This window comes from Myotis daubentonii, chromosome 6 (genome assembly GCF_963259705.1).
Source record: "Myotis daubentonii chromosome 6, mMyoDau2.1, whole genome shotgun sequence".
Lineage (NCBI taxonomy): Eukaryota > Metazoa > Chordata > Mammalia > Chiroptera > Vespertilionidae > Myotis > Myotis daubentonii.
The window spans coordinates 16,599,043-16,626,159 of NC_081845.1; the positions used below are offsets into that span (position 1 = coordinate 16,599,043).

General features: G+C 41.6%; 1 protein-coding gene and 1 long non-coding RNA gene across 5 annotated transcripts in view; one reads left to right on the forward strand and one right to left on the reverse strand.

Moving 5' to 3' along the window:
- Positions 1 to 12,172: 12,172 nt before the first annotated feature.
- LOC132236856 (uncharacterized) lies at positions 12,173 to 15,270 on the reverse strand. Its single transcript, XR_009453397.1, has 2 exons — positions 15,001 to 15,270; positions 12,173 to 14,157 (listed from the first exon to the last, which is right to left on the reverse strand). It is a non-coding gene; the product is annotated as an uncharacterized LOC132236856 (long non-coding RNA).
- A 175-nt stretch (positions 15,271 to 15,445) lies between these two features.
- The window catches only part of RNF217 (ring finger protein 217), a 119,857-nt gene continuing 108,185 nt past the window's right edge, over positions 15,446 to 27,117 (forward strand). For 2 of the 4 annotated variants that reach the window (XM_059700240.1, XM_059700241.1), the window contains exon 1: positions 15,451 to 16,863. In XM_059700240.1, the coding sequence (XP_059556223.1) occupies positions 15,991 to 16,863 (873 nt within the window). In that variant the 5' untranslated portion in view covers positions 15,451 to 15,990. Of the gene's footprint in view, positions 16,864 to 27,117 lie in introns of all 4 variants that reach the window. The other 2 variants (XM_059700243.1, XM_059700242.1) reach the window with 2 other exon arrangements.

Here is a 27,117-nt window from a genome sequence, read left to right on the forward strand (position 1 = left end):
TTAATTTTGAATTTAGTTATATCACATGAGGTATTAAATTTATTGAAATTTAGCTGCTAACTCATTATTTGAAGATCCACACTATAATTAACAGAGAAGCTTTGTAGAATAAAATAAATTTCTTTATGAAACAGATGAAGTCAAATGATGAAGGAAGTCTTATATCATCTACTCATGTAAGTATAAGGTTTTTTTAAAATCTAATTTTGAAATTTTTGCCTTAAGGAGAAGAGAAATGTGATTAACTGGAAAAATTGATCTATCCTATGTACAGATTGATCATATTTAATTGCTTAATTACATTATTTCCTGGAATATTTTAAATTATTAATATTATGAAACTCTTAATCTGAATGATGAAAGAGGGTTTTGTAATATTACTACTCCAAGTGATTTTTTACAAATGTTCAGTGCTTAATAATGCTTCAAGTAAGGGAAAAAAAAGAAAGAAAGAAAGAGAGGGAAATGATAAACCATTCTGTTGAGAATTATACATGATCTAATTTGGATAATACAGTGACTAAGTCTTAATTTATTCCAACATTCACTTGTATATTAGAATGTACAGCTGGTTAATTTAATAATGTCTATTATAATCCATTTGCTTCTTGGTTATAGTTTTGTCTGCCTAGTGTTCATCATGTGAAACTATGGAAATCTTTAGTATTTAACTTTAATATAACATAAAAACTATTGCCCAATTTTTTCTTTATAGAAAAAATTGTTCTTAGTATGTGGATTCTTCTGATAGGACTGCAACTCTAAATAAATTAGATGATCATTTTAGGTTTCCCCAAATGCATTTTCCAAGAACATATAATTAAGTAAAGTATACATTCTGATTCTATAATTCTAGTTCTAAAACTATGCTTTTATTTTCTTGAACTGTTTTAGTTGTAAAATAAAGTCAAGACAAGCTACTTTTTCTTTTATTTTCTTTCTTTCTTTCTTTCTTTTTTTTTTTTTTTGCCTTTATTGCCCAAAATGGTTCCTTTTTCTTTACTTTTCCCAGGTTCCTTTTGAAATACTGGCACTTTCAATACTTTTTAACTCTTGGAGGATAAAGTCCTATATGCTGGAAAGCATACACAGAGTAATTAAAAATGATTATTTGGGAAAGGGCTATAAGGTATACAGAACCAACGAAGCCAGTTCACTGGATTAGCAATGAAAGCACTGTGCTATAATCCTACTGGTCCAAGTTAGTAATGCGATACTACTTTGAAATCTATAGCTCATTAGAAAGTGCATATGAGACCTTCAGAGATATGACCACTGACCTATAAGCTCGTGTCTGATTTATTGCACCAATAAAACCATGGTGTCTATAAGAACAATCACTAAATAATGTAAAGTGTGGTTGGCATTGCTAATCTACAAAGCAAGTTAATATATATCTATAGTAGACAACAGGTTAATAACTTTATAAAAACCAATTAATAGAAAATTGGTCAAACATTACGATAGTAGAACTACAAATAGTGAATAAGCATATGTCATGATATTAAATGTTACTAGTAATGAAAGAATTGCAAGCTACTTGGGAAAGAGAGGAGAAGTTTAGTAAATTAAAAGGGCAAAAGATTCTCTCATGGGCCTAAGCAGATGGAACATGTGTCTTTCTATACCATGTTACATTACTAATGGAAATATTTTTTTCCTGTTCTTACAGGAATAAAATCATTGCCTCAATTCTTCCTTTTGTTGTGACTGTGAAGATGTGTTCTTTAACAATACATATAACTTAGAAATAAAGTGAGTTGGAAACTTTTAATTTGACATTTCTCTTCTTTAGTTTTTGAGGATTCTTCTTAGTATGTTATGTTTTACTAATCTGGCAATAAAGAAAAGAAATATAAAATTTCTAAATGAAAGTAATTGATAAATTTCTAAAAATGATTAAAGCATCTTAACATATAGAAACTTTTTTTAAAAAAAAAGAAAGATTATTCAGTAGAGTCTATATCTACACAAGAAAACTAACAGGCTAATATTTCCATTTATTTTTATTATTTATTTTGCCATATATAAACTTCTCTGAGAAATCACAAAATGACACCTTAGAGGTCACCTAGTTCAACCCATTTTCACTCCAATATGAGAGCTGAAGACTTGACAGCTAGACAACTTGCCTGAATCATATAACCAATTCATAACAGGTTTGGCACTACAACACCCTGGTTTTCCACTAACTTGATTGGTTATATCTTTCAAACCCAACTTGATTGGATTGACAAATTGGATTGAAATGAGGTACAATTCTATGTGTTTTTCCACGTTCCTTCCAAGGGTCTAATGTTTCTGGACAACTTTGCTCCCTTCCAGTCACTTTCTCAAGGACATCTCAACAACACATCCTTCCTTCCTTATTAAGGTGAGAGTGGGTGTAGGGAGCGGCTATAGGGTTAAGCCTGGGACTGACCTGTTGGCAAAGCCACAAACAAGTCCCAGCTTAGAGGGCACAGCCCTCTTAGCATAATTAGGCTTGACCTTATGATGCTCCCTAGATCTTATCTGGTAGCTAATAGGCTGAGGGAGATGCAGCAAGTGAGGCCAAAACAAGTGAAACTCATAAGAACATTGTAACTATGGTGACCACTACCTTGTTTACCTCTGGCTATAAAATAAAGCATCAGCTTGACTCGGGATCTCTCTGTGGCCTCAGCCAGGCACAGGAAGATCCACCTAGACCCAGCTTACTCTCTATGTCTGTCTTTTCTACATCCTTCGCCGCCGTCACCCCCACCCCCCACCCCCTCAGGCTTGCGAAACCCTTGGCTGTGCTGGCACAGCACAAATGGGGCTCTGTTACTTACTGTATGTCACCTCCTTCTCTATGATGTCTTCTCTGAGATCTCTTTTTTTATTTCCCAAGGAATTTTTAACCCCACTGGGCATTTTAAAATGACATTGGGAATGGTATAGAGGCAGGACTATAGCAAAGGGGAAGACAGTAAGAATTATGAGTTTGTCAAGAAAGAAAATGAATAACACTCAGATAAATGGGAGAAAATTCAGATACAATTACATTTGGAACCAATAAATCTAAGGCAATGGAAATATATCTGTATGGATGTTCTTCTGGAAAATCAGGTCAAACAACTTAGTCCATTAAGTTGCAATAATGTATTCAATGTTTTGCTTGCTAAGGAAGTAAAGAAGGAATTTTAATGGCAAATATATGGCTAATCACTCACCCTTTTCCAGAACACTTCATAATCATGTTTTTAATCCCACAGCTTTAGTGAAACTATTTCTTCTAAACAAATCCATCATATTGGGGGAAGAGGTTTCAACATACTGGTATAAATTTGGGGAAGACACAAATATTCAGTCTATAGCACCTTGTTAATACTTATCCTCTCCCTTTCATAAAGAATCATTTATGAATTAAACTATGATAAATCTTGTAGAATTACTGGGTCATAGGATAAGTATATGTTTAGTTTTATGGTAAATTGTTGGGATTTTTTATGAAGTAGTTATACCCCTTTACATTACCAAGAAGTATGTATGAGAATTCAACTTGCTCAACTTCCCCACCAGCATTTGATATTATCAGTCTTTTCAATTCTAGACATTCTGATGGTTGCATAGAGGTTTTTAATCTGCATTTTCTTGACAACTAATGATGCACACACCCTTTTCTTGTGCTTATTTGTCATTCATATGTCTTCTTTGCCCATTTTTTATTTGATTGTTTGACCTTCTTATTCTCAAGTCATGGAAGTTAGTAGTACAATGTGAATACCAGTCTTCATTATCAGATATATGTTCTAAACATGTTTTCTCCCATACTTAAATTTGATGGTTCATGCATGTCTTTTGATGAAAGGTTGTAAAGTTTGATAAATTGATAATTTTCAATTAGGTTTTTATAGTTGTTTTTTTCATAATCTGTCTAAGAAACCTTTGTCTATGCTCAACTCACAAAAATATTCTCCTACGATTTCTTTACAAACCCAGTGATTAAGGCTTTAACAGGTAGGCCTAACAGCCCTCTCCAATTAACTATCAAGTATGGTTCGAGAGTAGGGACATCAGAGCTGTTATGTTCGGAAGGGTCAGTTCAATAGAAACGTACATGGCTATTGAAGCAGAACTTGTCAGTTTTTGAAATTGAAAAACATACACACCTGTTAAATATCTAGGAGGAAACATTCAATTATAGTATCTAACATGTCAAGGAAAGTAGATATGTATTTGAAAAGTTGTATTTTTTATTGAACTTAACCCTAGTTTACTTTCATAGCCTTCAGAAGAGTTAAAGTCATGATACAAGTCCCTTGCCACATTTTATTGTCTTAACTGCTTATATATTTTAGGCCTGAAAGAATATAATTATTTAAAGTTTAGCTAATGATGGCATTTCAGGCTTATAGGCCTTAGAGATGGAATACATTCAAATGATCCATGTAAAGCCTCTAATTGTGAGGCTGAAAAAATTGCCAACTTCTGTATATCAGACATTCCCTTGGAATAATGATGAATAATGACATGAGATAATATTGCATGTGAAAAAACACACTGCAAGTTGTGCTATAGATATGGGTGATATTATTGATGATAATATTTACTCCTTGTCATTTGGAAGGCCTGAAGGAATTGGAGGTAGGTAAGGTAGGTTTTGATGAAGGGAATGATGAAGGAAAATTCTGGGTCCTGCCAAGTGAATGAGATGGGCAACAGTATTTTTCATGTAGCAGCGTAAGATTCCAGCACCTATACCATGAGCAAAACAAGAGAAGGAACGCCAACACTCACAGTGTTTCCTTCACAATACCTTTCCAAGCTAATCTCAGCAGAAATAATCCGGCTGCTTTGTATTTGGAAGGAAATGGCATAAAACCAACAATCATAATTCTCGCTAACCAGGAAGGCGCCAAAATTTGATGTGTTTTATTTTTTTGTAATTTGATTATAATTTTTAAATAAACAACTGAATTTCTAAGTTCTTATTTTAACTTTTACTTAAAAATCTCTCAAATGAGTATTATAAACAAAAAACAAATGATTATACACTCTGCGTTCCCACTGCTGCATTTTAATGAACATAAAGAGTAAGCATCATATCTAGATTTTAAAATACTTTATTGATCTTATGGTCTGAGGGAAACAAAGATGATAGTTTTCCCAAAAGCCTTCAAGTTCATTGGCAGTTATTTATCACTGGTAACATTAAAAGTTATCCTGATTTTCTTCCTTCATTTCCCCTATGAATTTAAAGGGATTGTTCTTAAAATAATAACATAAATGCTCTCTAGAGCACAGGGTCTGAGAGGTTTTGCAGATCATGCATGACTCATGGTAACAATTAGAGGTCAGCATGTTGTGTCCCCACAACCTGCACAAGTTCATCCACAGACGCCATTTGGAGAAATGCTGGCACAGACTGCACAGTTTCTTAAGTGTGGGAGAGCCTGTGCCATAGAGCCCTGTCGAGTTGTAATTTCACAACATCTCTTAGTCACCCATAAAATTGGAAGCAAGCAATTACATAACAAATATCATACATCACAGAACAAGATGGATAATCGTGTCAAACACATTGACTATTTCTCTAAATTAACTCTTTCATATGAAGAGGGAAGCATTGCGTCAACTAATGAGGCATAGGCAAATAAGACTGTTACATGAAGTTAAGGGAAAGGAGGTGGTGGGGGGAGGGGGGAATGTGGTAGAAGTCCCAGCCACAACCCACAGACAGAACAGTATCAGAATAATCTGTTAATAAAATAACAGACTTCAAATCAGAGGCACCATCTTAAAAACGTATATGAGTCACACCCTACTCATACTGTATGTCTCATAATAATGACTAATTTCTGTGACTAACATTAAGATTTTTAAAGACATTCAAATATAGAAAAAACTTTGTTGAAATGTAAAATGCAGAAGTAACTAAACTGGGTTAGAAAATCTTGTTGTGAGGCAGAGAGGCTAGACAAAGCAGAAAGTGGATCTAGAAGGGAAAATAGACCTATCCAGCACAAAATCCTTGAAAAATTTTGAGTCAACTTATCTTTTCTTCTTACCTTCTTCTATCCCAGTGATGGCGAACCTTTTGAGCTCAGCGTGTCAGCATTTTGAAAAACCCTAACTTAACTCTGGTGCCGTGTCACATATAGAAATATTTTTGATATTTGCAACCATAGTAAAACACTTATATTTTTGATATTTATTTTATATATTTAAATGCCATTTAACAAAGAAAAATCAACCAAAAAAATGAGTTCGCGTGTCACCTCTGACAAGCGTGTCATAGGTTCGCCATCACTGCCCTATCCTTTCTCTACACGTTGCATATGATCAGACACCCAGGACCACTAGCTGCCACTCAAGGCACCATACATGGGGCATCCCCAAAAATGTATACACACACTTTGAATAATTATAAAGGCAGTGTTTATTAAAATACATTTCATTTTCAAAATTAGCCTGGCTGGCATAACTCAGTGATTAAGCATCAACCAAGGAGGTCACGGTTCAATTCCTGATCAGGGCACATGCTCGGTTTGCAGGCTTGATCCCCCGGTGGGGGGGAATGCAAGAGGCTGCCTATCAATGATTCTCTCTCATCATTGATGTTTCTATCTCTCCCTCTCTCTTCTTTCCTCTCTGAAATCAATAAAAATATATATTTTAAAAATTGAGCTATCAGCTGTTACAGTGTGTATACATTTTGGGGGGACACCTTGTATGTTCTGTCATCATGTTTGCTCATAGAATTCCCCTACTGAAATATTTATTATCCTTACCACCTTCTCCATCTGCAAAATTCTAACTCATCTTCAGGCCATCCATGAAACGTCCTATGATCCTCTCAGGCAGAAATCTCCCCTGCATTGCAACTCCCAAGGCCCTGAGTTTATAGTTCTATAATAGCATCCATCAAAACTTATCTGATATTATAGTCAGGCATCTGTCTTCTCTGTTTAATTGCAAGATTCCTCAGGGCATGGATTAAGTTATATTCACCGTTTGTAAGCCCTATGCATTTCACAACAATGTGCACACATTCAGATAAATATCTATTGGTTAAACTGAAAATGATTTTAGTATTGAGATGAATCTTAGAGTCATCCAGTCCAATCTTCCCATTTCACAGAAGCAAAAACTGAGGCCCGGAAAACTTCAGGCAAATAGACAATCAATGACAAAATATGATTAAGATATAGATATTTATTTGCCCATTCTTGTCTTTTTCCTATTTTACAACTATGAAATAAAGCATCATTCTCATAAAGTTCATAATAACAGCTCCAAAGTCTTCTAAAGAGAAGAAAAAATAAATGTGAATGAGTTAGGAATATGTGAATAAAAATTCTTCTAAGATACTTGCAGGCTGAGAGATTTTTGAAAAGTATTTGAGAAAATATTTTGAGCTGTATTGATTCCACAATGTTTGAGAAGCAGCTTGTGATATTTAACAGCCCCAAAGGCAGCTGGTCCTCCCATTCCAACTTGGTAACAGTATGTTAGGAGATAAATAGATAAAATTATTTGCTATAATTATAAAATAAATACAACTGAATGGTTTATGCTGTCAGTCTGGAAAAATTCAGAAGCATGTAATGCTCGTGATAGATTTTGTCCAACAAAATGTTAAAACTGAAATCAAGCAATCTGTATAATTTTTTTAAAAAAGTCAGTTTTTTAATCTCTATTATCAGCAAAAATCAAGCTTCTTGTGTGTCTAGAACTACGTTTACATATTTCTCTTATTCGCCTTTTATATTAAACTTGTCTTATTCTTGCATTAGTGAATACCATACCTTCTCAATGCCATCTTTTTGCTTGGGAAAACAAGAAAAATGAAAACCTAAAAATGTTAATGAACTTCTGTTTTTGGACCGTTGTCGTTAAGGAAGTTCTCAAGAATACCCTCAGGTCCAATAATTCTCTGTCTAGAAAGACTTTGAGGACTCAGCAAAAGTGTTGACTTACAGTTATGGATTATTACAGTGAAAGAATACAGTTTAAAATTCACAACCAGAACCGGAAGAGATACACAGTGGGGGGCGGGGGGGGGGGTGCAGGAGAGAGCAGGCATGAAGCCACCAGCGATCTTCTCCCAGTGTAGTTGTGTGGACAGCACTGATTCCTCCAGCAATGACGTGTGACAACATGCATGGAATATTGCCAACCACAGCTGCTCACCAGGCATCAGTGTCCAGGCTTTTCATTAGAAGTCAGTGAGATAGACATGGCTGATCTTAGTTCCCAGCCCCTCCACAGGCCAAGCTGATACCACATGACCTAAGACCCCAACATACATCACATTGTTAGCATAGACTAAGTGCAGGGCCTACAGACCCCAGGGAAGCAAAGAGACTCACTGGTTAGGCTATTCCTTCAGTCAGGGCCTGCCTAGGGGCTACCTCCTAGGAGCTGAGGGCAAGGACCAAACCTTTAGGCAATGACTACATGAATGCCTTTTGTAAGTTTTAAATAAAAATTCTAAGAGATCAGGGTCTCTATCCTATTGTTTCTGCCCTATACCTGAGGTTTCCAACCCAAGCTTCCAAACTTGCTTGGTTCATGGAGCATTGTGTCTTAGTTATCTTGCATGGAGCCCTTTAGGCCAAAAGAAATTCCCAACAACTTAACGGTAGTCATTTGCATGGTGTCCAACATGTGATTCCCTGACGAATTTTAAATACCCCATGGTGCCCCTGGAGTTTGCTGCTGTGCCTCAGGGTACTGTAGCACACGATTTGAGAACCACAGTTCTATATAATGCTTAAGTCACTATAGAAGACCTTCTTTCATTTTTTCCTTTAAAAATGTTTCATTGAGAACTAAATTTGTGCGGGAGGCTAGGAACTGGATGTTCGTATACAAGTAAGATATGCTCTCACAGTTCAAATGTTTAATAGATATCATAAAGTTAATAGTAAAGAAGTGAAATTTGGGGAAAAGATTATTTTCTCCATTGAACAAATAAATAAACTGAATTTTCCTGAGCTGTCACAGGATCTGAAAGACAGTCAGGAAATGTTTGTTGAATTGAATTGTAACAACTAGAAGGACTTGCTTACCTTAACTGTCACGAGTGTGCATGCAAATAACACCTATTAACAAAAGCCTATTTCTCTGTTCATTAGAATAAAACCTTCACTCTTTTAGAAAATCTTTTCTCTCTTCTGTATGTTGTTATAAAAGCAACATAGCATTTTAGAAATTTTAGGAAGTAGAGAGGAAAATCATCACCACATCACCATCCTTATATAACAACCACTCTTGTTTATTTTGCCCAGAAGGAAGGGTCTTTATTGGGGAGTGGGAGCAGCTGAGTGGGTGAGCTGGTTCCTCTAACAGTCTAGGCCTGAGGGAGAGGATTGGGCAGGGGTTGGGGATGGGTTGCAGTTAAATGGAGAAGGGCTGGGCAGTTTCAATGGCTGAGTTTTTGCAGAGGTGTTTCCCAAAGGGGAATAACCGTTTGGGGGAATTGCAGAAACTGGTCAGTTTCACAAAGTAAAGTTCAAGGATGGGTTGGTCAATTTCATCTTTTACTGCAAGCACGTCAAACTTGTGGCCCAGCCAATATAATGGTATGTAAGAAACGTTTTAATAAAAATTTTGTAACTTAATTTTTACAATATCTTGTTATACACAATTTATATACTGGTATATAAAAGCCTAAGCCACCAGCCGACTGGCCAACTGTTTGCCCATCCGACCGGTAGCTATGACGCGCACTGACCACCAGGGGGCAGACACTCAACGTAGGAGCTTCCGAGCTTCAGTGACTTGGCAGCTGCGGTTCTTGGGTGATGCACCCGGAACCAGAAAGGAGGGAGCCTGATTCTGGGGTGTGTCACCTGAGAACCGCCCTCTCAGCAACCCAGGACCCCTTGGGGGATGTCGGAGAGCCGGTTTCGGCCCGATCCCTGCAGGCCAGGCCGAGGGACCGCACCAGTGCACGAATCTGTGCACCAGGCCTCTAGTTATTAATAACAAACTACAATGTTCGCTAATGACTGATTACTATAATTGTGTTGCATTCATTTCCCTTACATGCAGGCACACCATTTCTCTCCACTAATACAACCCACATAAACTTAAACCTTGTTTATTTGGCCCGTGTTAGCCTTTGAGTTTGATGTGCTTGTTCTATGGCTCCTCTACAGGACTTCTGATCTGGAGGGCATCCCTGGATGCCTCTGTGGGGTCCCCTGACGGCTTGTTACTTCTGGCCTGGGGTCCCAGCCTGCTCTAACCTCAGGCTTCTGCTCCTCTTGCTCCAGGCAGTCTCCGAGGCCTTTCTGTGAGGAGCCTGCTTTTTCCATCACCTCTGATGGCTGCGGGGGGGGGGGGGGGGGGCGGGGGGGTAGGGGGGGTAGGGGGGAGGAGGAGCAGCAGGGAAGGGGGGCGCTCAGGAGAATAACCACTACTACTTTTGTCTTTATTTTATCATGCACATGCTACACTGTTGTAATCATGGTACCCATTACATGTCCCTTGCCTTTCTCACTTAGCATAGTTTTGTAAGCACTTCTTCCTTGTTTTAAATGAATTTTCTCTAAATGAGCTTTTCCGTCTTCCCTCATTTGGAAGAGATTTACTTTCCCTTTTGCTAAGAAAATCTACTCTTTTCAGAACTAAAACTGTTGTCAGGTACACGTACCTCGATGCTTGATGCTTGATTAACCTTTAGTTTGGACAAAATGAATTACCCAGCAAGGATGATGCTGAGGGTGATGGTCCCAGAGGAGATTTATCTTGCTCTTGTTTACCCAACCAGGAGGCATTCCAGCCTCTGGACAGGAGAAGCCAGCGGGCTGTAAATTTCTCTGGCTCCTGTAAACAAAGCCTGTCAGGAGGCAGCGGGGACTTGACACCCCCTTCAGAAGGGCGGCTGGGGAACAGAGAGCAAAGGCCTCTCTCTTTATGGGACTATGTGCTGGGGAGAGGAGACTGGGGATTTCTAGATGAAGAGATAGGGCTAACATCTTTCTAGTAAATAAAAACCACAGCGGTGGAAACTTTGAGTTGCCTTTAAACAGCAAGGGCTCGGGGATTCCTTCGGTGAGGAGGGAAGTGGTCTCTCAGGTTAGGAAGGGCTGGTGTTGCACTTAGTGAACCTCTTCTTGCCTTAATTCAGAGGTTCCACAGTGGGGGCTGAGAGATGGATTTCCTGGGCACAGTGTTCGTTTGGGAAGGAGTGTGGGGCCCTCGAGTAAATACACTTGCGTTTTGTAAGTGAGTGAGTGGCATCCTGGATGTGTACTTAGAGTGTTAGCGATGACTGAGTTTAGCTCTGAACGTTTTGAAAGCACCGCTGTCACTACAAGAGGTGAAGAGGAGTTCTTTTTTAAAAGGCGAGGAGGGGGAAGCTGTCCCAACCATCACCTCAGGAATTAAGAGCCGTAATATATAGTGCTGCATTGCAAATATCCCAAGGCTCATTGACGGTTGATATTTGATTTTTCCCTTTTTATTTAAAAATGTGCTCATTAATTAAAAAGTAAGATATTATTGACAGCATTTTTTTATTTTTCAAAAATCTTATAAGGAATGGTCTTACTTCCCCAAGTCGTCTCTCTCGTACTCTCACTATTGATGGGATTATAAATTGATGCTCAGTTTCTGTGATAAAGCTTCAATACTACATCAACCCTTTGCTGCAGCAATTTAATTTTTAGAACTTTATGTTGTGGTCTGTTAGGAATGTGTACAAGGTTTACATGTTAATATTATACACATTAACATATTAAGTGTTCCATATTTTTAAAATCATAAATGATCACATTTTTAAATAAAACAGAATTGGCTAAATAAATTATGGCACATCTATATAGTAAAATTCGTTATGGTCGCAAATCTTGATGTACAGATGTTTTAATGAAATGAAAAATGTTCAGGATATATTACTAAGTTTAAAAACAAACAAACAAAAGCATGCATAATATTTAATACACACAGATGCAGATGCTAGAATGAAATATATCATGTTAAAACTAGAGCCCGATGCACAAAATTCGTGCAAGAGTAGGCCTTCCTTCCCCCAGCTGCCAGCACCAACTTCCCTCTTGCACCCAGGACCCGGGCTTCCCTCACAGCCCCGGCTTTGTCCGGAAGGTCGTCTGGAAGGACGCCTGGTCTAATTAGCATATTATGCTTTTATTATTGTAGTTTCAATGGCTATTTTGAGTGGTGGGTAATAAAATTATTCCCTTCCCTCCCTCCTTCCTTCTCTCCCTGCCTTTCTTTTTCTCTTTCTTCTTTTTTTTTTACCCTCTTCCTTCTTATCCCTGTTTTCTGTTTTCCAAGCTTTGGGGCTTTCATTTTATATTTTTCTTTTCTTTTTAACATTATCTTATAAGAGTCTGCTATTTGGATTTTCCTTAGGGAATTTATGTGGAAAAAGAAAGTGAAACAATTGTGTTCCTCTCTTTTCTATGTGATGCCCTTTCCCTTAATAATACGAAGGTCTCCCCCTCCCTGGCTGAAGAAGGGAGAAAATAGGAAAAGGAGGCCCAACATTCCACTGTGCCTTTCAGAAGAAGACCTGGACAACAGTTCCGCCCTGTCCATTCCTCTTCAGGAAATACAGTTTTTAAATGACATCTATTTCTTTTTACCTGGTCTGATAGTTGACGAACTAGTAGAAATACAAGTCAGCTATTTGCTGTATAATTATTCCATGGTATTTAAACATCATGTATTTCTTCTCCACAACAGTTAAGAAACTAGTTTCACCTTTAATATGTAAAATTTAATGATTTATAGCTTTTCTGATACCTCAGAACATTTTTCTAATAAGTTAATAAATCTAGGTTTTTTCATTTTCTAATTAATGTCTGAATAACATTTTTCAAGCAAACCAAAACAAGTCTTATTTGAAGGCCAGGATAAGAAAAGTGCTAATAGAAAAGATAATGTTCATTAATGATTAAAAGCAGTTGACTTCATCAATTCTCAAACTTGACATAGTCTCCTGATATTGAAGTCTTAGGGAAGGTGCATAGCTCATTGCAGGTTAAAAAATATTGAGAACTGAAACTGGTAGTGGCAATAGTGTTTATATTGTTCTAACAACTGAATATAGCCTGACATGAACGGATGTTCAGGAATATTAAGCTTGTGGTAGGTAAGTGAAATTTATGCCAGTGTTTATTTTCAAGCAATCCTTTTAAAAACATGAATCCTACAATAGCTAAGATCTGGAAACAGCCCAAGTGCCTATCAGTAACTGAGTAGATAAAAAAGCTGTGGTACATTTACACCATGGGATACGATACAGGCATAAAAAAGAAGCCCTCCTACCCTTTGAGATAGCATGGAGGGCCCCCGAGTATATTATGCTGAGTGAAATAAGCCAGGCAGAGAAAGATGTGTCACATGATCTCATTCATATGTGGAATCGAATGAACCAAATAAACTGATGAACAAAATAGATCCAGAGACATAGAAGCATGGAACAGACTGAGGAACTGCTGAGGGAAGGCAGGAGTGGAGAGAGATTAACCAGGGAAGTTATATGCACCAGACAGTAGGGTGGGGAAGGCCTGGGAGGGTTGGGTGGGGGGTGGATGGTGGCCAATGGGGGGCGGGGGACATCTGTAATACTTTCAACAATAAAGATAACTTTTTTTAAAAAAGTGAATCCTATCAGCACAATCATGATAGGTGCTTCATGCTTTTCTTTTCAGAGAAAATTGATGGTAGAACCAGTGTTTTCGCTTTGCCTTTTAACTCATGTCGGTGCTCCAGGTGTCCCATGGATCCCAGATTGAACTCCAGGGGATGCTGGGCCCATGGTTCGGGCAAGTCTGAGTCTGTTTGGCGGCTGGAGATATGGCATGCCATGCTTCTCTCTTCCCAAAGGCCAGATGAACTCTGTAGGAAAGAAGTCGTGGCAGTAATCAGGGCTGAGAGCTATGGGCCGCCTTCAGGAGTCCCAGCAGGAACTTCTAGTTGGTTCAGTGTCAAGGAGAGCCATTGCCAGAGAACTGAAACCTGAGGGATAAGGAACAAAATGGTAGACTTTGCAAGAACAAATTCTTGGAATACCTATGACAAATGTGTGTGGGGGAGGGGTTTCCAAACCATGGGAAGACCTTGAGAGATTTGATTGCTGCTGACACTGTGGAGATACACTTCTTTGGATCCATGATGGTTACTCTGGTCTCACTCTCAGCCTCTGGTCACCTGGAAAACATTATTTTTATATCCCTTTTGAAAGAATAGTTTTTAGGTGGGGTACATTAAGGCACATAGGTGGGCTTCTTGCTCCTGCCTTTAAAACAATAAACACTAGAGGTATCATTTGGAGAAAACAGCAGCTACCAGGAAATTAATTAGCCAAGTTGAGGTGGGGTAGGGGTGGGTGTGGGGGGCCCTTGAATAGCATTTAATCTTCCAAATAAGAAATCTTCATTCTTGGGTCAGACCGATACATGAGGTGGCATTTAGACTGCTACATTGGATTTATCCCTTTGGCATGCAACTGAGCATCATATGCACTCGATAGACAAATTCTCTGGTGTTACACTGCTTTCTTAGTATTGCACAGCTAGTCATCTTTCTAGCATTCTATCTGATTTGGAAAATAGTTTAGAACAATCCAGGAACAACTTCAAGAAAAATAATTGTACACCCTTCACAGCTCCTTCCTATTACATGAATGTGTAAATTGAATGCTCTCTCAAGATGAAAAACACAAGGGCTGGCTTCCCCAAAATGTTTTCATTGGCTTTAGGGAACTAAAACACACCAGTCTGGGTGACTAATGCTTCCTGTAAAATAAAGACTGATCAACACATAATTAAATTCTGGCTCAAATGTAATTGTTGTCTTGGAAACAGTTTTGGGAATAAATGTGGTTATGCTAATGAAACTCCTCATCATTCCCACCAGGGATCCAGTCCATGAATTAGGCCAGGCCATTTTACAACCCGGTGTTATCCATTTTGGAACATTTAAAGGGTTAAGTATAGTTCCTAAAAGAACACCAAAGAGGAGAAAAAAAAAGTGATAAATCTTGTAAATTACTTATCAGCTCTCATAAGGATTCCAGCGCTTTTTCGTCTTATTTTGTGGGTTTCCAAGATTCTTTTTTACCCAGTTAGGCAGAAAGTTGTATATTGCGCATTTGGAACGGGTAATTCCTAGAGTTATTTCTCTGAACTCCTTGAGGGCTTTAAAACTGGATGGACCCCAGAGGAGCAAGAGAAACCAAACCCTGAGTGTTTTGGGTCCAGCGCTGAGTACCCAGTCCTTTAGTAGGAAGTTCTACTCAGTGCGTAGCCCCAAGGGCAGCTGCCTGCTCGGGGGTGTTTGGCTGGAGCCGAGTGTGAACTCCGGGCGCCGGAGCGCATCGCGGCTCAGATCACACCCACTCGGGGCGCGCGTGTGAGCGCGCGTGTGCCTGCGCGTGTACGTGTGGGGAGGTGTGCGCCAAGGGGTGGGGTCAGGGGCCGCGAGGAGGGCGCTAGGTGACTCGGGAGCCGGGGAGGTCGTGCGCTCCGCCTCGGTCCCCAGGACCCCGGCGGCTCGCCCGCGTGCAGGCTGCACCTCGCCGCGCGCGCCCCGGTGCCACAGGCCTCCAGGCCCCGGACCCCGCCCTCCGGCCGCCCGTCCCGCGTGGCCCGCCGCGGGGACCGGCGATGGCGCGGGGCTGACGCCGCCTCCTCCGGACCCCTCTGCCCCGCCCGGGGTGCGCGGCGGCCCCGGCGCCTCCCAGCCCTGCATGTGGGGCGGGCGCTCGCGCCGGGAGAGAGCGGCCCTCGGCGCCCCCGAGGCGGTGCCCGGCCGCGCGGGAGGACGAGGAGGAGGAGCGGCCCGGGCCCGGGCCCCCGCGCGCCGCGGCCCGGGAGCACGGGCTCCCCGGAGGGAGCTGCTGGCGTCCCCGGCCCGGAGGAGGGACCCGGAAGCAGAAGCGGAGCCGCGAGTGGAGCCCCGCCGCTGCCCCTGCTGCCCGCCGGCGCCGGGTGGGGGTCCCGGCGGCTGGATGGGCAGCGGCGGCGCGGGCCGCGGGCGGCGATGGGCGAGGAGCAGAGCACGGTGAGCGGCGGCGGGGCCCCGGAGGCGGGCGACCCCGCTGGCGGCGCCACGGGCTCCCCCGAGCCCCCGAGGCCGCAGGGGGACAGCGGCGGGGCGCCCGGGCCGCGCGCCGCCTCCGCGGATCCGAGCGGCGGCGGCTGCGGAAGCGACTCGGGCGGCGCGGACACCAGCGCCCCGGAGCCCGCGGGGAGCTGGGGGGCCCCGGGCCGGACGGAGAGCCGAGCCCCCGGGCCGCCCGCAGGACTGGCGCTCACCGGGCCCCTCAATCCTCAGACTTTGTCACAGCAGCTGGATGAGCAGGAGAAGGAAGCGGGGGACCGAAAGGAGGGAGGGCGTGAGCCGCCGGAGGCGCCCCCCGGAGAGGAGCCGAAGCCCGGGATCCGCGTCGGGACTCCGGACGCCCTGGTCCTGGACGTGCTGGGCCAGCGGCGCCCGCCCCCCGCCCGGAGGCAAGTCTTCTGCTCCGTGTTCTGCGTGGAGAACGTCCTGCCCCCGGACCCCACGGCCGAGCCGCTCTCGCCGCCCGCCTCGCCGCCTCGGGCCCCGCCGGTGATGGACGCTCCCGGCACCCCCTCCTCCTTCCCTAGCCCCCGGCTGTCCCTCCCCACGGACCGCCTGCCCCCCGATGGCGGCAGCATCGAGCTGGAGTTCTACCTGGCGCCCGAACCTTTCTCCGCGCCCAGCCTGTTGGGAGCTCCACCCTACTCTGGCCTGGGTGGGGTCGGGGATCCCTATGCGCCCCTCATGGTGCTGATGTGCCGGGTGTGCCTGGAAGACAAGCCGATCAAGCCCTTGCCCTGCTGCAAGAAGGCCGTGTGTGAGGAGTGCCTCAAAGTCTACCTGAGCTCCCAGGTAACTGCGCCCCGTCCCCTGCCCCGCGCCCCGCCAGCATCCCCAGCCACGGGGCAGCCAGGCCCCGCGCCCGCGCCCTGCTCGCCGGCAGAGGTGTTCCACACCCTTCCCGGGAGCCTCTGACAGTTTCTTGCAAGTCAGTGGCTGAAATGTAATTATTCCAGTGTGTGTTTTTTCCTCACTGGTTAACCTGGCTGGAACTTCACTCTGCTCTGAGCTTCAGGCATTGGTTGGCAGCCGCGGAAGGAACAGGGCACAGGGAATTGCCCTCCACTTTGTTTCTCTTACTAGATTGCAAGCAGGAGCCTGCTCAAAGAGGAGGGCAACGAGAAAGCCCCTCGGGCCTGGGGTGGCAGAGGCGAACACATTGTGAGCATAAAATCAGTATGGATGGACTCGGTGAACAGCAGGGCCCATGATAGTCTGATTTTAAAAAGTAGCAAATAATGCAGTGTAAACAGAGTAACAATACCAGGTAGTGCTTCCTGTTCAAATGTGCTCGCATTTATCTATTTGAGAAGGGCAGTTTGCTTATTCCTTGGCCCTTGCCCATTTTTTTCAGTTTTTCTTTTTCCACAGTCAAGTTGAAGTACTTTTCCTCACTGAACTCTCCAGCACAGTACTTTATTTATTTAAGAGGGAACAACACAGAAAGGGCAAAGCAAAGCTAAGAGGTTTAACAAAACAAGTGCTGATGAAACTTTCTTCCTTTGCTCCTTATTTGAAAGCTTGGTGTTTTTTTTGGTTGGAAAGATTAGGAGGGCAACAGACCTGTTTTCCTTCACGGGTGCTGAATGCATTCTGCCAGCAGTTTTCAATGTTACGTTTCTGCCAGTGTCTTTTGCACAATCTGGAATGCCCTTTGATCTCTGTCTGAGTGTCCTAGGCCTATTCATCTTTCAAGCCCTGGCTGTTCAGGTGCCAACTTTTCTGTGTAGCCTTCCCTGGCCCTCCAAGCCACTGTTTATATACTTTCAAAATGCTGCTGTGTGTTTTACATCCACTGAAGTTACTCCTTATGTGTTGGTTTGTCTTGCTAGACGGTATGGACAGTGACTTACATTCCTGGGATCTGGTAGTTTCTTGTTGAGTCCCTTTCCTTTAATAGTGTTTAATAACATTGACTGAAGCGAACTGAACAGGATTTCGCACAGCGCGGTGTGGCTCCTTTGTGTTTTGTGGCTAATCTCTGCTGTGTCTAGACGGAAAGTGTGTACTGTGCCCAACTGAAAATGCAAAGGGAAATGTAGACAGAATGGAATGTTACACAAACAGTAACTTGCCCAAGATTGTTGAGATTATCCAAATGTCTGTAAGAGACTATGGTGTTTCGTTCATGGTTTATCCACAAACAGATACTTAAAACAGGAGGATGTCTGCTGCTCATTGTGGCAGTTTCTATGACATCACCGTCAAACAGAATTAAGCTGTCAAACAAATATTTGTGCCATCCATGTGCAGTCATGTGATGGGATTCAGACATTTCCAATATATGGGCCCTGCTCCAGGGAAGTCACTGTGAGAGCAGATGTGTACACAACAATCCAAAGTAGCAAATAATGAGATGTAAACAGAGTGACAATACCAGGCAGTGCTTAATGTTAAACGCTGGATACAGATACCGTGGGTTACAAGTTCAAGAGAGGTAGTCACTTGCGGTCTGGCTTCTCTGCATTGCAGTGTGATTGATTCCCTTCATTAAGATGGGCCTTTCCCCCAGAGCAGGTTTATTTTATTTTATTTTACTTCTGTGACTTAGTTTTAGGAAGTCAATGTTTTGATCTCTAGAGGAGAAGAAATGGGAGTGGGAGGGGCAAGGTGAAGTGTCATTGCAATAGCCAACCACTAAAAACTCTTCCGAGGTGTCATAGTGTCTGAAGGTTGTTTGTAGCACTTACGATTGCATGCGTGTTCCTGACCTTCTTCCAAAGTGTTTGACGGAACTTTCAATGAAGAAAAATGTGTTGTTTAAAATAATAAGCAACAACGAAAAGTGCCTCATGCAGGCCAAGCATGCTCCCACCTCAGGACTGCTGCTGCACTTGTTCCTAGGGCCTGCAGTAGCTTTGATGCTGGCTTACTCCTCCCCCTTCTCCCTTCCAGGTCTGGATGCAAACAGATGCCACCCTTATGGCTTCACTAACCATTCTTTTCAAAGATGAACCGCATCCCACAACCCTGATCTCTTTTCCTGCTTATTTTGTCCATCACACTAACATACTGTAACTTATATTTCTGTAATTAATTTCCACAAAGACAGGAGTGTTCTCATGATTTGTTTACTACTGTCTCTTTAGCACCTCGGACACAGTATGACATATAACAGATGCTCAACTAATAGTGACTGAGTTTGTGAAAAGCTGAGTGACAAAGAACGGATGAGATAACTCCCAGAAACCACGGCTAGGAAGTGGTGTTCTGCTTGGGCACTAAATGCTCTCTGAGCTTCTTGATGTTTAAGACAAAAGACAAAGACTTAATGGTTTTAATATAGAAGACAGATAAAACTGATAGGTTTGCTAACTTTGTTATTAAACTTGGAACTGAAGAGTTTTTTGGCAAACTTTTAGCTTGTAAAAAAATGACATTATTTTTAATTGGATAAAAATGTGGGCTTGGAGTTGTAACTAAGTTCCCCTCTATTCAGAGGGTCTGTGTTTCTGTGTCATTTAACCTTTCTGTGTCTTAATTTCCTCATCAGTGAAGTGGAATTGCAGATCATGATCGGTAATGACACACTAGTTCTAAAGCAAAACAAAATCAAACCGCAGGCTTGTTTTGTTGCCTTACTAAACCGGATCAAAAGGGCCTAGTTAGTGCTTTTTTTCTCGTTTTATAAGGTGTCTTGGGTTTGACAGGAGCAAATCTGTCAAGCCTGAACTTGCAGCATTCTTAAGACCTTTTAAAATAAAACGATACAGCTCGGCTGCGGTGGCTCAGGGGCTGAGCATCGACCTATGAACTAGGACAGTGATGGCGAACCTATGACACGCGTGTCAGAGGTGACATGCGAACTCATTTTTTTGGTTGGTTTTTCTTTGTTAAATGGCATTTAAATATATAAAAATAAATATCAAAAATATAAATCTTTGTTTTACTATGGTTGCAAATATCAAAAAATTGCTATATGTGACACAGCACCAGAGTTAAGTTAGGGTTTTTCAAAATGCTGACACGCCGAGCTCAAAAGGTTCGCCATCACTGAACTAGGAGGTCATTGTTCGATTCCTGGTCAGGGCACATGCCTGGGTTGTGGGCTCGATCCCCAGTGTGGGGATTGTGCAGGAGGCAGCACGATCAATGATTCTCTCTCATCATTGATGTTTCTATCTCTCCTCTCTTCCTCTCTGAAATCAATATGTATGTATATGTATATGTGTATATATATATGTACATATATATATATATATGTATATATATATTTAGATGATATATTTCAAATAAAAAGTTATTAGTGATTTTGTCACCATTTTCTGAGTCTGTGCCAAATAGGGCAGTATTTAACATCACTTAAAGCTGACCCCTATTAAGCATTATGTACAAACATTAAAAATGTACCCTAGCCGAAACCGGTTTGGCTCAGTGGATAGAGCGTCGGCCTGCGGACTGAAGGGTCCCGGGTTCGATTCCGGTCAAGGGCATGTGCCTGGGTTGCGGGCACATCCCCAGTGGGAGATGTGCAGGAGGCAGCTGATCGATGTTTCTCTCTCATCGATGTTTCTAACTCTCTATCTTTCTCCCTTCCTCTCTGTAAAAAAATCAATAAAATATATTTAAAAAAAAAATGTACCCTAAATGTGACTTGGACTATCACCTGGTTAAATGAACTTTCTCTTAAAAGGAGATGCCGCATTCTTTGAAAGAAGGTATGAATGTGGTTATGGAAGATGGGAATACAGATTTCTACATGAGTCTTATTTCCATTTGAGCCATGGACTGAATATGTGGTAAAGGTCAATGGGTAACTCATCATTATTTCAGTACAGACATAACAAATTAGTCAATGACAAATATCTCCATACTGTGGTTTAAAAATAATAGTTTTGTTTTTCAAAATATAATTCTTCTCCAGGTATTGCTGTGACTTGAGGCTGTGGGGAACCCTTCTTAATGGAATGAATTTTTTTTTAAATCATCACCCAAGGATATTTTTTCCACTGATTTTTAGAGAGTGGAAGGGAGAGGGAGAGACAGAGAGAGACACATTGATTGGTTACCTCCCATATGCCCCAACCAGGGCTAGGAGCCTGCAACTGAGGCATGTGCCCTTGATCGGAATCAAACTCAGGACCCTTCAGTCCACAGGCTAACGCTGTGTCCACTGAGCCAAACTGGCTAGGACAGCCGTGGGCAAACTATGGCCCGTGGGCTGGATCCGGCCCGTTTGAAATGAATAAAACTAAAAAAAAAAAGACCGTACCCTTTTCTGTAATGATGTTTACTTTGAATTTATATTAGTTCACACAAACACTCCATCCATGCTTTTGTTCCGGCCCTCTGGTCAAGTTTAAGAACCCATTGTGGCCCTCGAGTCAAAAAGTTTGCCCACTCCTGGGCTAGGGCAGTGGGATGACTTTTCAGTGTAGTAGGTACCATCTAGTTTCCAATTGCCATGGTGAAGGGTTGAACTGATTAATTTAGTCTTTGGCTCTACATAGGTATTGACTTAGAGGCTGTAGAGCACCATGGTAGAGATACAGTGGGAGTTATATTGGTTCATATTGCCTGGGTACATGACGCTTTGGTACATAAAATTTAGAAGTGCGTTTCCAGGTGACCTGCCTGTGTCATTACTATGGCGGAAGCACACAGTCCCAAGCATGTCTGTGGTCTCCTACAGGTCACTGAGCCATGAGAAATGTTGACTTTCTCAGCTGGTATGGCTTTTACCACATATTCCTAGGAGGAAAAGTTGTTGCTTTCTTTGTTGTATGCAATGATGTGAAATGAATTGGTTTTATTTCAGAAATCCTCCACAGATCTCTTTCCTTTATGATTTTGGTTTTAGACGGTAAAATCTGTTGTAATATGAAGCATTAATATTTAGCACTTTAGATAAAGACAGGAGAGGACTGGGCAGGCTCAGGGCTGTCTCAAGGTGGCAGCTGTTGTGGCTTTCATCACTCCGCTTCACAGTGGTCGCAGTTGGCAGATGCACAGGAATTGGAATGCATACACCTGTCAAGTGAGTATTAATAGAGACACGCAGAACATTTCTTCTACAGATTTTGAACCAAACAGCTGCGAGATGGCAATGCCGTAAAATGACAGTCTACTGTAGTCGTCCTAGAATCAGTGACCTAGGGGTGAAAGCTCACGCATCCTATTATTAAACTCTGAGTCATCCAGACCTTTATGGGTAAAAGCGTAACCTACTTTCCCCCCATAAACCGTAAAGCAACCTGTATGTTTTTAGAAACCACCGAGTTTGGTATGGAGTTTGAAAGCAGGGGTCTTCACGCAGGTGAATTTACAGATCCTGTCATGCCAGGTGTGATTCTGGTAGTCCTGAAAATGTGACGAAGAATGTGAGACTGAAATCTGTTAAGTCACTGTGTAGCCCTACTCTTTTGTGAACCGGATTTGTGTGTGTGTGTGTTTGGGGTGCGGGGGTGGCGGGGGAGTCAGGTAACATTTGCTTTCACGCCTTACTAACTCATGCCCTTCTTTTCCTCTTCTCTTCCTTTGATATCTCTTTAATAATTTCTTTATTTTTTTCTCTTATGGTTCTAATCTTATTTTAACTGGCAGTTGATTTCTGTAGAGGGAACCCCGTTCATGGCTGAGCTCTGGGCCGGCAGGACCTGGTCTGGGGCTGCCTGGTGTCACCTGTCTCTTCCAGCTGTCTGGAGATGAGGTGACATAGAGGAACCCTGCGTCGCCCTCCACTGCCTATGACAGTGGTCGGCAAACTGCGGCTCTCGAGCCACATGCGGCTCTTTGGCCCCTTGAGTGTGGCTCTTCCACAAAATACTGACTTCTGCGCATGGGCCACGAAGTTTCAGTCGCACTGTCCATGCACGCCCGCGCGTGGTATTTTGTGAAAGAGCCACACTCAAGGGGCCAAAGAGCCGCATGTGGCTCGTGAGCCGCAGTTTGCCAACCACTGGCCTAAGAGATCTCAAATAACATAACTAGTACCACTTACCTAAGGTAGCAACTCAAACTTCCGAGTGGTGATTTTTTTTTCCTCCTAGAGTAGAGCTCAGATTTTATAATTGAAGGCTCTTTCTTACTTCTTATGTAAGAGACAGAAAAAGGAGAATATTAGAACTTGTGCTCCCAGCTTTTTATTACGTTTATGATGGGCAATGTGGACATACCTGAGTGGTGATTTTTTTTTTTTAAATAAGATTTTTATTGATTTCAGAGAGGAAGGGAGAGGGAGAGAAATCAATAATGATGAGAGACAATCATCAGTCGTCTGCCTCCTGCCCACAGCTTGGGCATGTGCCCGACCGGGAGTCGAACTGTGACCTTCTGGTTCATAGGTTGATGCTCAACCACTGAGCCATGCCAGCTGGCTGAGTAATGATTTCTTATAATTAACTTCCTCATCTGTTAGTCTACCATTTACGCAATTAACTAATGCTTATTGGCTACCTATGTGCCAAGTAGCATGAGATACTCTGAAAATGTATTTAATGCCCTCAAGAAGCCATACCTTGTTAGCAGTATTTTGTATTCTCAGCTTGATCTGGTGACAGATGTAGGCTTTCCTTTAAGTTTTAAGACATCTGTGGGTCTCTTTTCCTCTTCTGCTTCCTTTCTGGGAAGACTTTATTAAATCAATTCTGGAATACCAGCTAACGTTTCAGTAAATGCAGTTCTTCCTATTATGTGAAATTTAAAGTAATAAAGCCACCCATTTCTTACTGCTCTAGACACATATTTCTTAGAGCTCTTTCTAATTGTTGGAAATAGAATACAAGTAAACATCTTGCTCCTTTCAAAATATTTATTCCCTGCACTGAAAGAAAACATAATTTTACTAAATTTGTTTTGGATCATTCATGACAATATGGCACATCTTTAAAGTTATAATACATGTTTAAAAATTGTTTATTTTGTTCAAAATCACTTTGTCAGAAGAGTTTCATATGGTAAACTAAATGAACCTCCCATATCAAGTTCTGTCTTAAAATAAAAATTCAGTGTCTACAGGAAAGTAATTCCTAGAATACAACATTCTCATTCAACTTCACCAGTACTGTTGCCACATCAATTTTAGGGTAATTAATACTTGAGTGTTTAATTTTCCACAAATAATAACAACTCTTTGTTGAACATCTATATTCTGAGCGCTTTAATGCATATTTTGTTATGTAATTTTAATTTACTTACATGTTAAATACCTGTTACATACCAGGCACTGTTGTAGGTATTGGAGATACAGAGAGCAAAAACAGATAAAACCCTTGCCTTCATGGAGTTTATATACTAGGTTGTGGTGGAGGGGAGACAGAAAATAAAATAAGTAAAGTATATTAGGGGAAATAAGGGTTATATACAAAAAGGAACAATGGAAGGGTGTGAGAAATTGGGGGAGGATTTCTTTATATATTTATAGTTTTGGGGGAGTTGTCAGGGAGGGTTTGTTTTACAGGATGACTTTTGAGCCTAGATCTTCTTGATGATAGGGAGCAAACCATGAGGATATCTAAGGGAATAGCAAGCATAAAGTTCCAGAGACAGGAGCATGCTTGAGGGTCTTCCAGGAATGGCAAAGAGATGCATGTGGCCAAAGCACAGGGAATGAAATTAGGAGCAATAAGAAGAAAACATCAGGAGGAGTGGGAAAAACTGGCTGGATAGGGTTTTAAGACCATTGAGAATTTGCATTTTGTCTGAGTGAGATGGGAAGCTAAGGTATAAGAAGGTTTTGCGCTAACCAGATATGACCTAAACTTTAAAAGGGATTCATTACTCTGGCTCTTTGTGGAGAGCATACTGTTATAGGAGTCAAGAATGTCAACAAAGACATCAGTTTGGAAGACTGACAGTAATCGAGAGGAGAGATTATATAGTTCAGATAAGGCTGAGAGAGGTGAATATGATCTGAAGTGGTTGAATTTTGAATATATCCTGAGTTAAAGCTAACAGAATTTGCCAATTGGCTGTGTTATGAGAGAAAAAGAGTGACAGATGACTCAGCTTTTGAGCCCAAACAGAAGAATGGTGTTGCCATTTAATACGATGAGGAATACTGAAGAAGGACTAGGTTTAGGGAGAATCAGAAGTTTGTACCAAGTTTGAAAAGCTGTTTAGACATTCATGAAGACATGTTGAGTAGGCATTTGGTGTCTGGCATTCAGAAGAGAGAGCTGAACAGAAGACACGAATTTGAACTTTTTTGGCATATAGATGATATTTAAAGCCATGAGACTAGATGAGGTCACCTGTGGAGTGATAGTGGATAGTGGAGGATTGAGGCTTGAGTTTGGGCATACTGGTATTTACATATATGGAGCCTGGGACCTATGAAAGAACCAGAGAGGAGTCTGAAAGGGGGTGGGCCAGGCCAATCAGGCAGGAAGAGAATCAAGGTAGGATGGTTACCCAGAAGCCTAACAAAGACTGTTTGAAAAGGAAGAAGTGATCATCTTTGTCTAATGCTTCTGAAAGTTTTAACAGGATAAGGATTGAGATTTACCATTGAATGTCCCAACAAGATGATCGTATGTAACCATGATCAATGCTATTTTCATTGGCAGTGCTGGGGTTGGCTTTCTGATAAGAGTGGGTCCAAGAGAACAGGAACAGCTTTATTTCTGTGCTGTATGTAGCATAATGTCTTATGAGGATATAGAGAATAAGTAACTTGCCCTACATCACACAGCTAGAAAATGGCAAAGGTAGAATTTAAATTCAGGCCCACTTGGCTGTAAAACCCATGACCTTTTTACAGACTTTAAATTTATTTTACAAAAGTAGGTTTACAGTTGTTTCTGTGGAAAATAACACAATAATTAGTAAATCATAATACAAGAATAAATTGTTCTGTGTATTTACAACTATGAACCTACTTTTGCCCCATCCTGTATTTATAAGTTAAATATATTTATCTTATTTTTCCTTTAAGTTGATTTCTGTGTTGCACAAAATCACAAGTCTTCCAGTTCAAGAAGAAGAAGACGCTTAGTTACATGTTTTGAAGAAGTAGAAGGCTCTCGTCCAAATTTAGATCCCCAGAAAGATTTCTACCAAACTCAGCCTTATCTTCATGTAAGGAAATCAAGAGGAATTGAGTTTAGAAAAGCTTTGATTTCACTTGCTGTTAAGTTTCAGTGGCAGCATACTTTCCTGTGTTCTTCCTAACTCTCTGGCCATTCCTTCTTTTAAAATATATTTTTTATTGATTTCAGAGAGGAAGGGAGAAGAGAAAGATAGAAACATCAATGATTACTATCAGTGGTTCTCAATCTTCCTAATGCCGCAACCCTTAAATACAGTTCCTTATGTTGTGGTGACCCCCACCATAAAATTATTTTCGTTCCTACTTCATAACTGTAATTTTGCTACTGTTATGAATCATAATGTAAATATCTGATATGCTATGTGTTTTCCGATGGTCGCAACCCACAGGTTGAGAACCGCTGGATTAGAGAGAACCATTGATCAGCTGCCTCTTTCTTGTCCCCCACTGGGGATCGACCATGCAACCCGGGCACGTGCCCTTGACTGGAATTGAACCTGGAACCCTTCAGTTCGCAGACCAACGCTCTATCCGCTGAGCCAAACTAGCCAGGGCTCTGGCCATTCCTTTTGTTTCCAGTTGAGCTTTCTTATTTTACCATCTCTTAATGTTGGTGTCTGTATAGTTCTATCCCAAACCCTCTCTCTTCTCACATAGTATACTATTAGTGGGATCATCTCATTCACTCCCATGTTACTTGAAACCAAGGAAGTGAATGAGATGATCCCATTAATTGTATATTTTTTGAGAAGAGAGACGGTCCCAGGTTCAATTCCAGTCAAGGGCACGTGCCCGGGTTGCTCAATAGGTATTTCTTAAGAGACCGAGTGAATAATTGAAAATAACTTATAATATGTTTAGGTTGGTAGAAAAAGTAAGGTAGATATTTGAACCTGAATTTTGGATATCTTATTCCACAATATATTTAACTTTTTAAAGCAAGAGAATGCCATAGTCTGAATCTTTAACCTGGCATCCCATCTGTCACTGAGGTACTTCTTTAAGAATAAAACTTACTCTGGTTGCCATGTCTCCTGCTTAACAAATTCCTCCAGAAC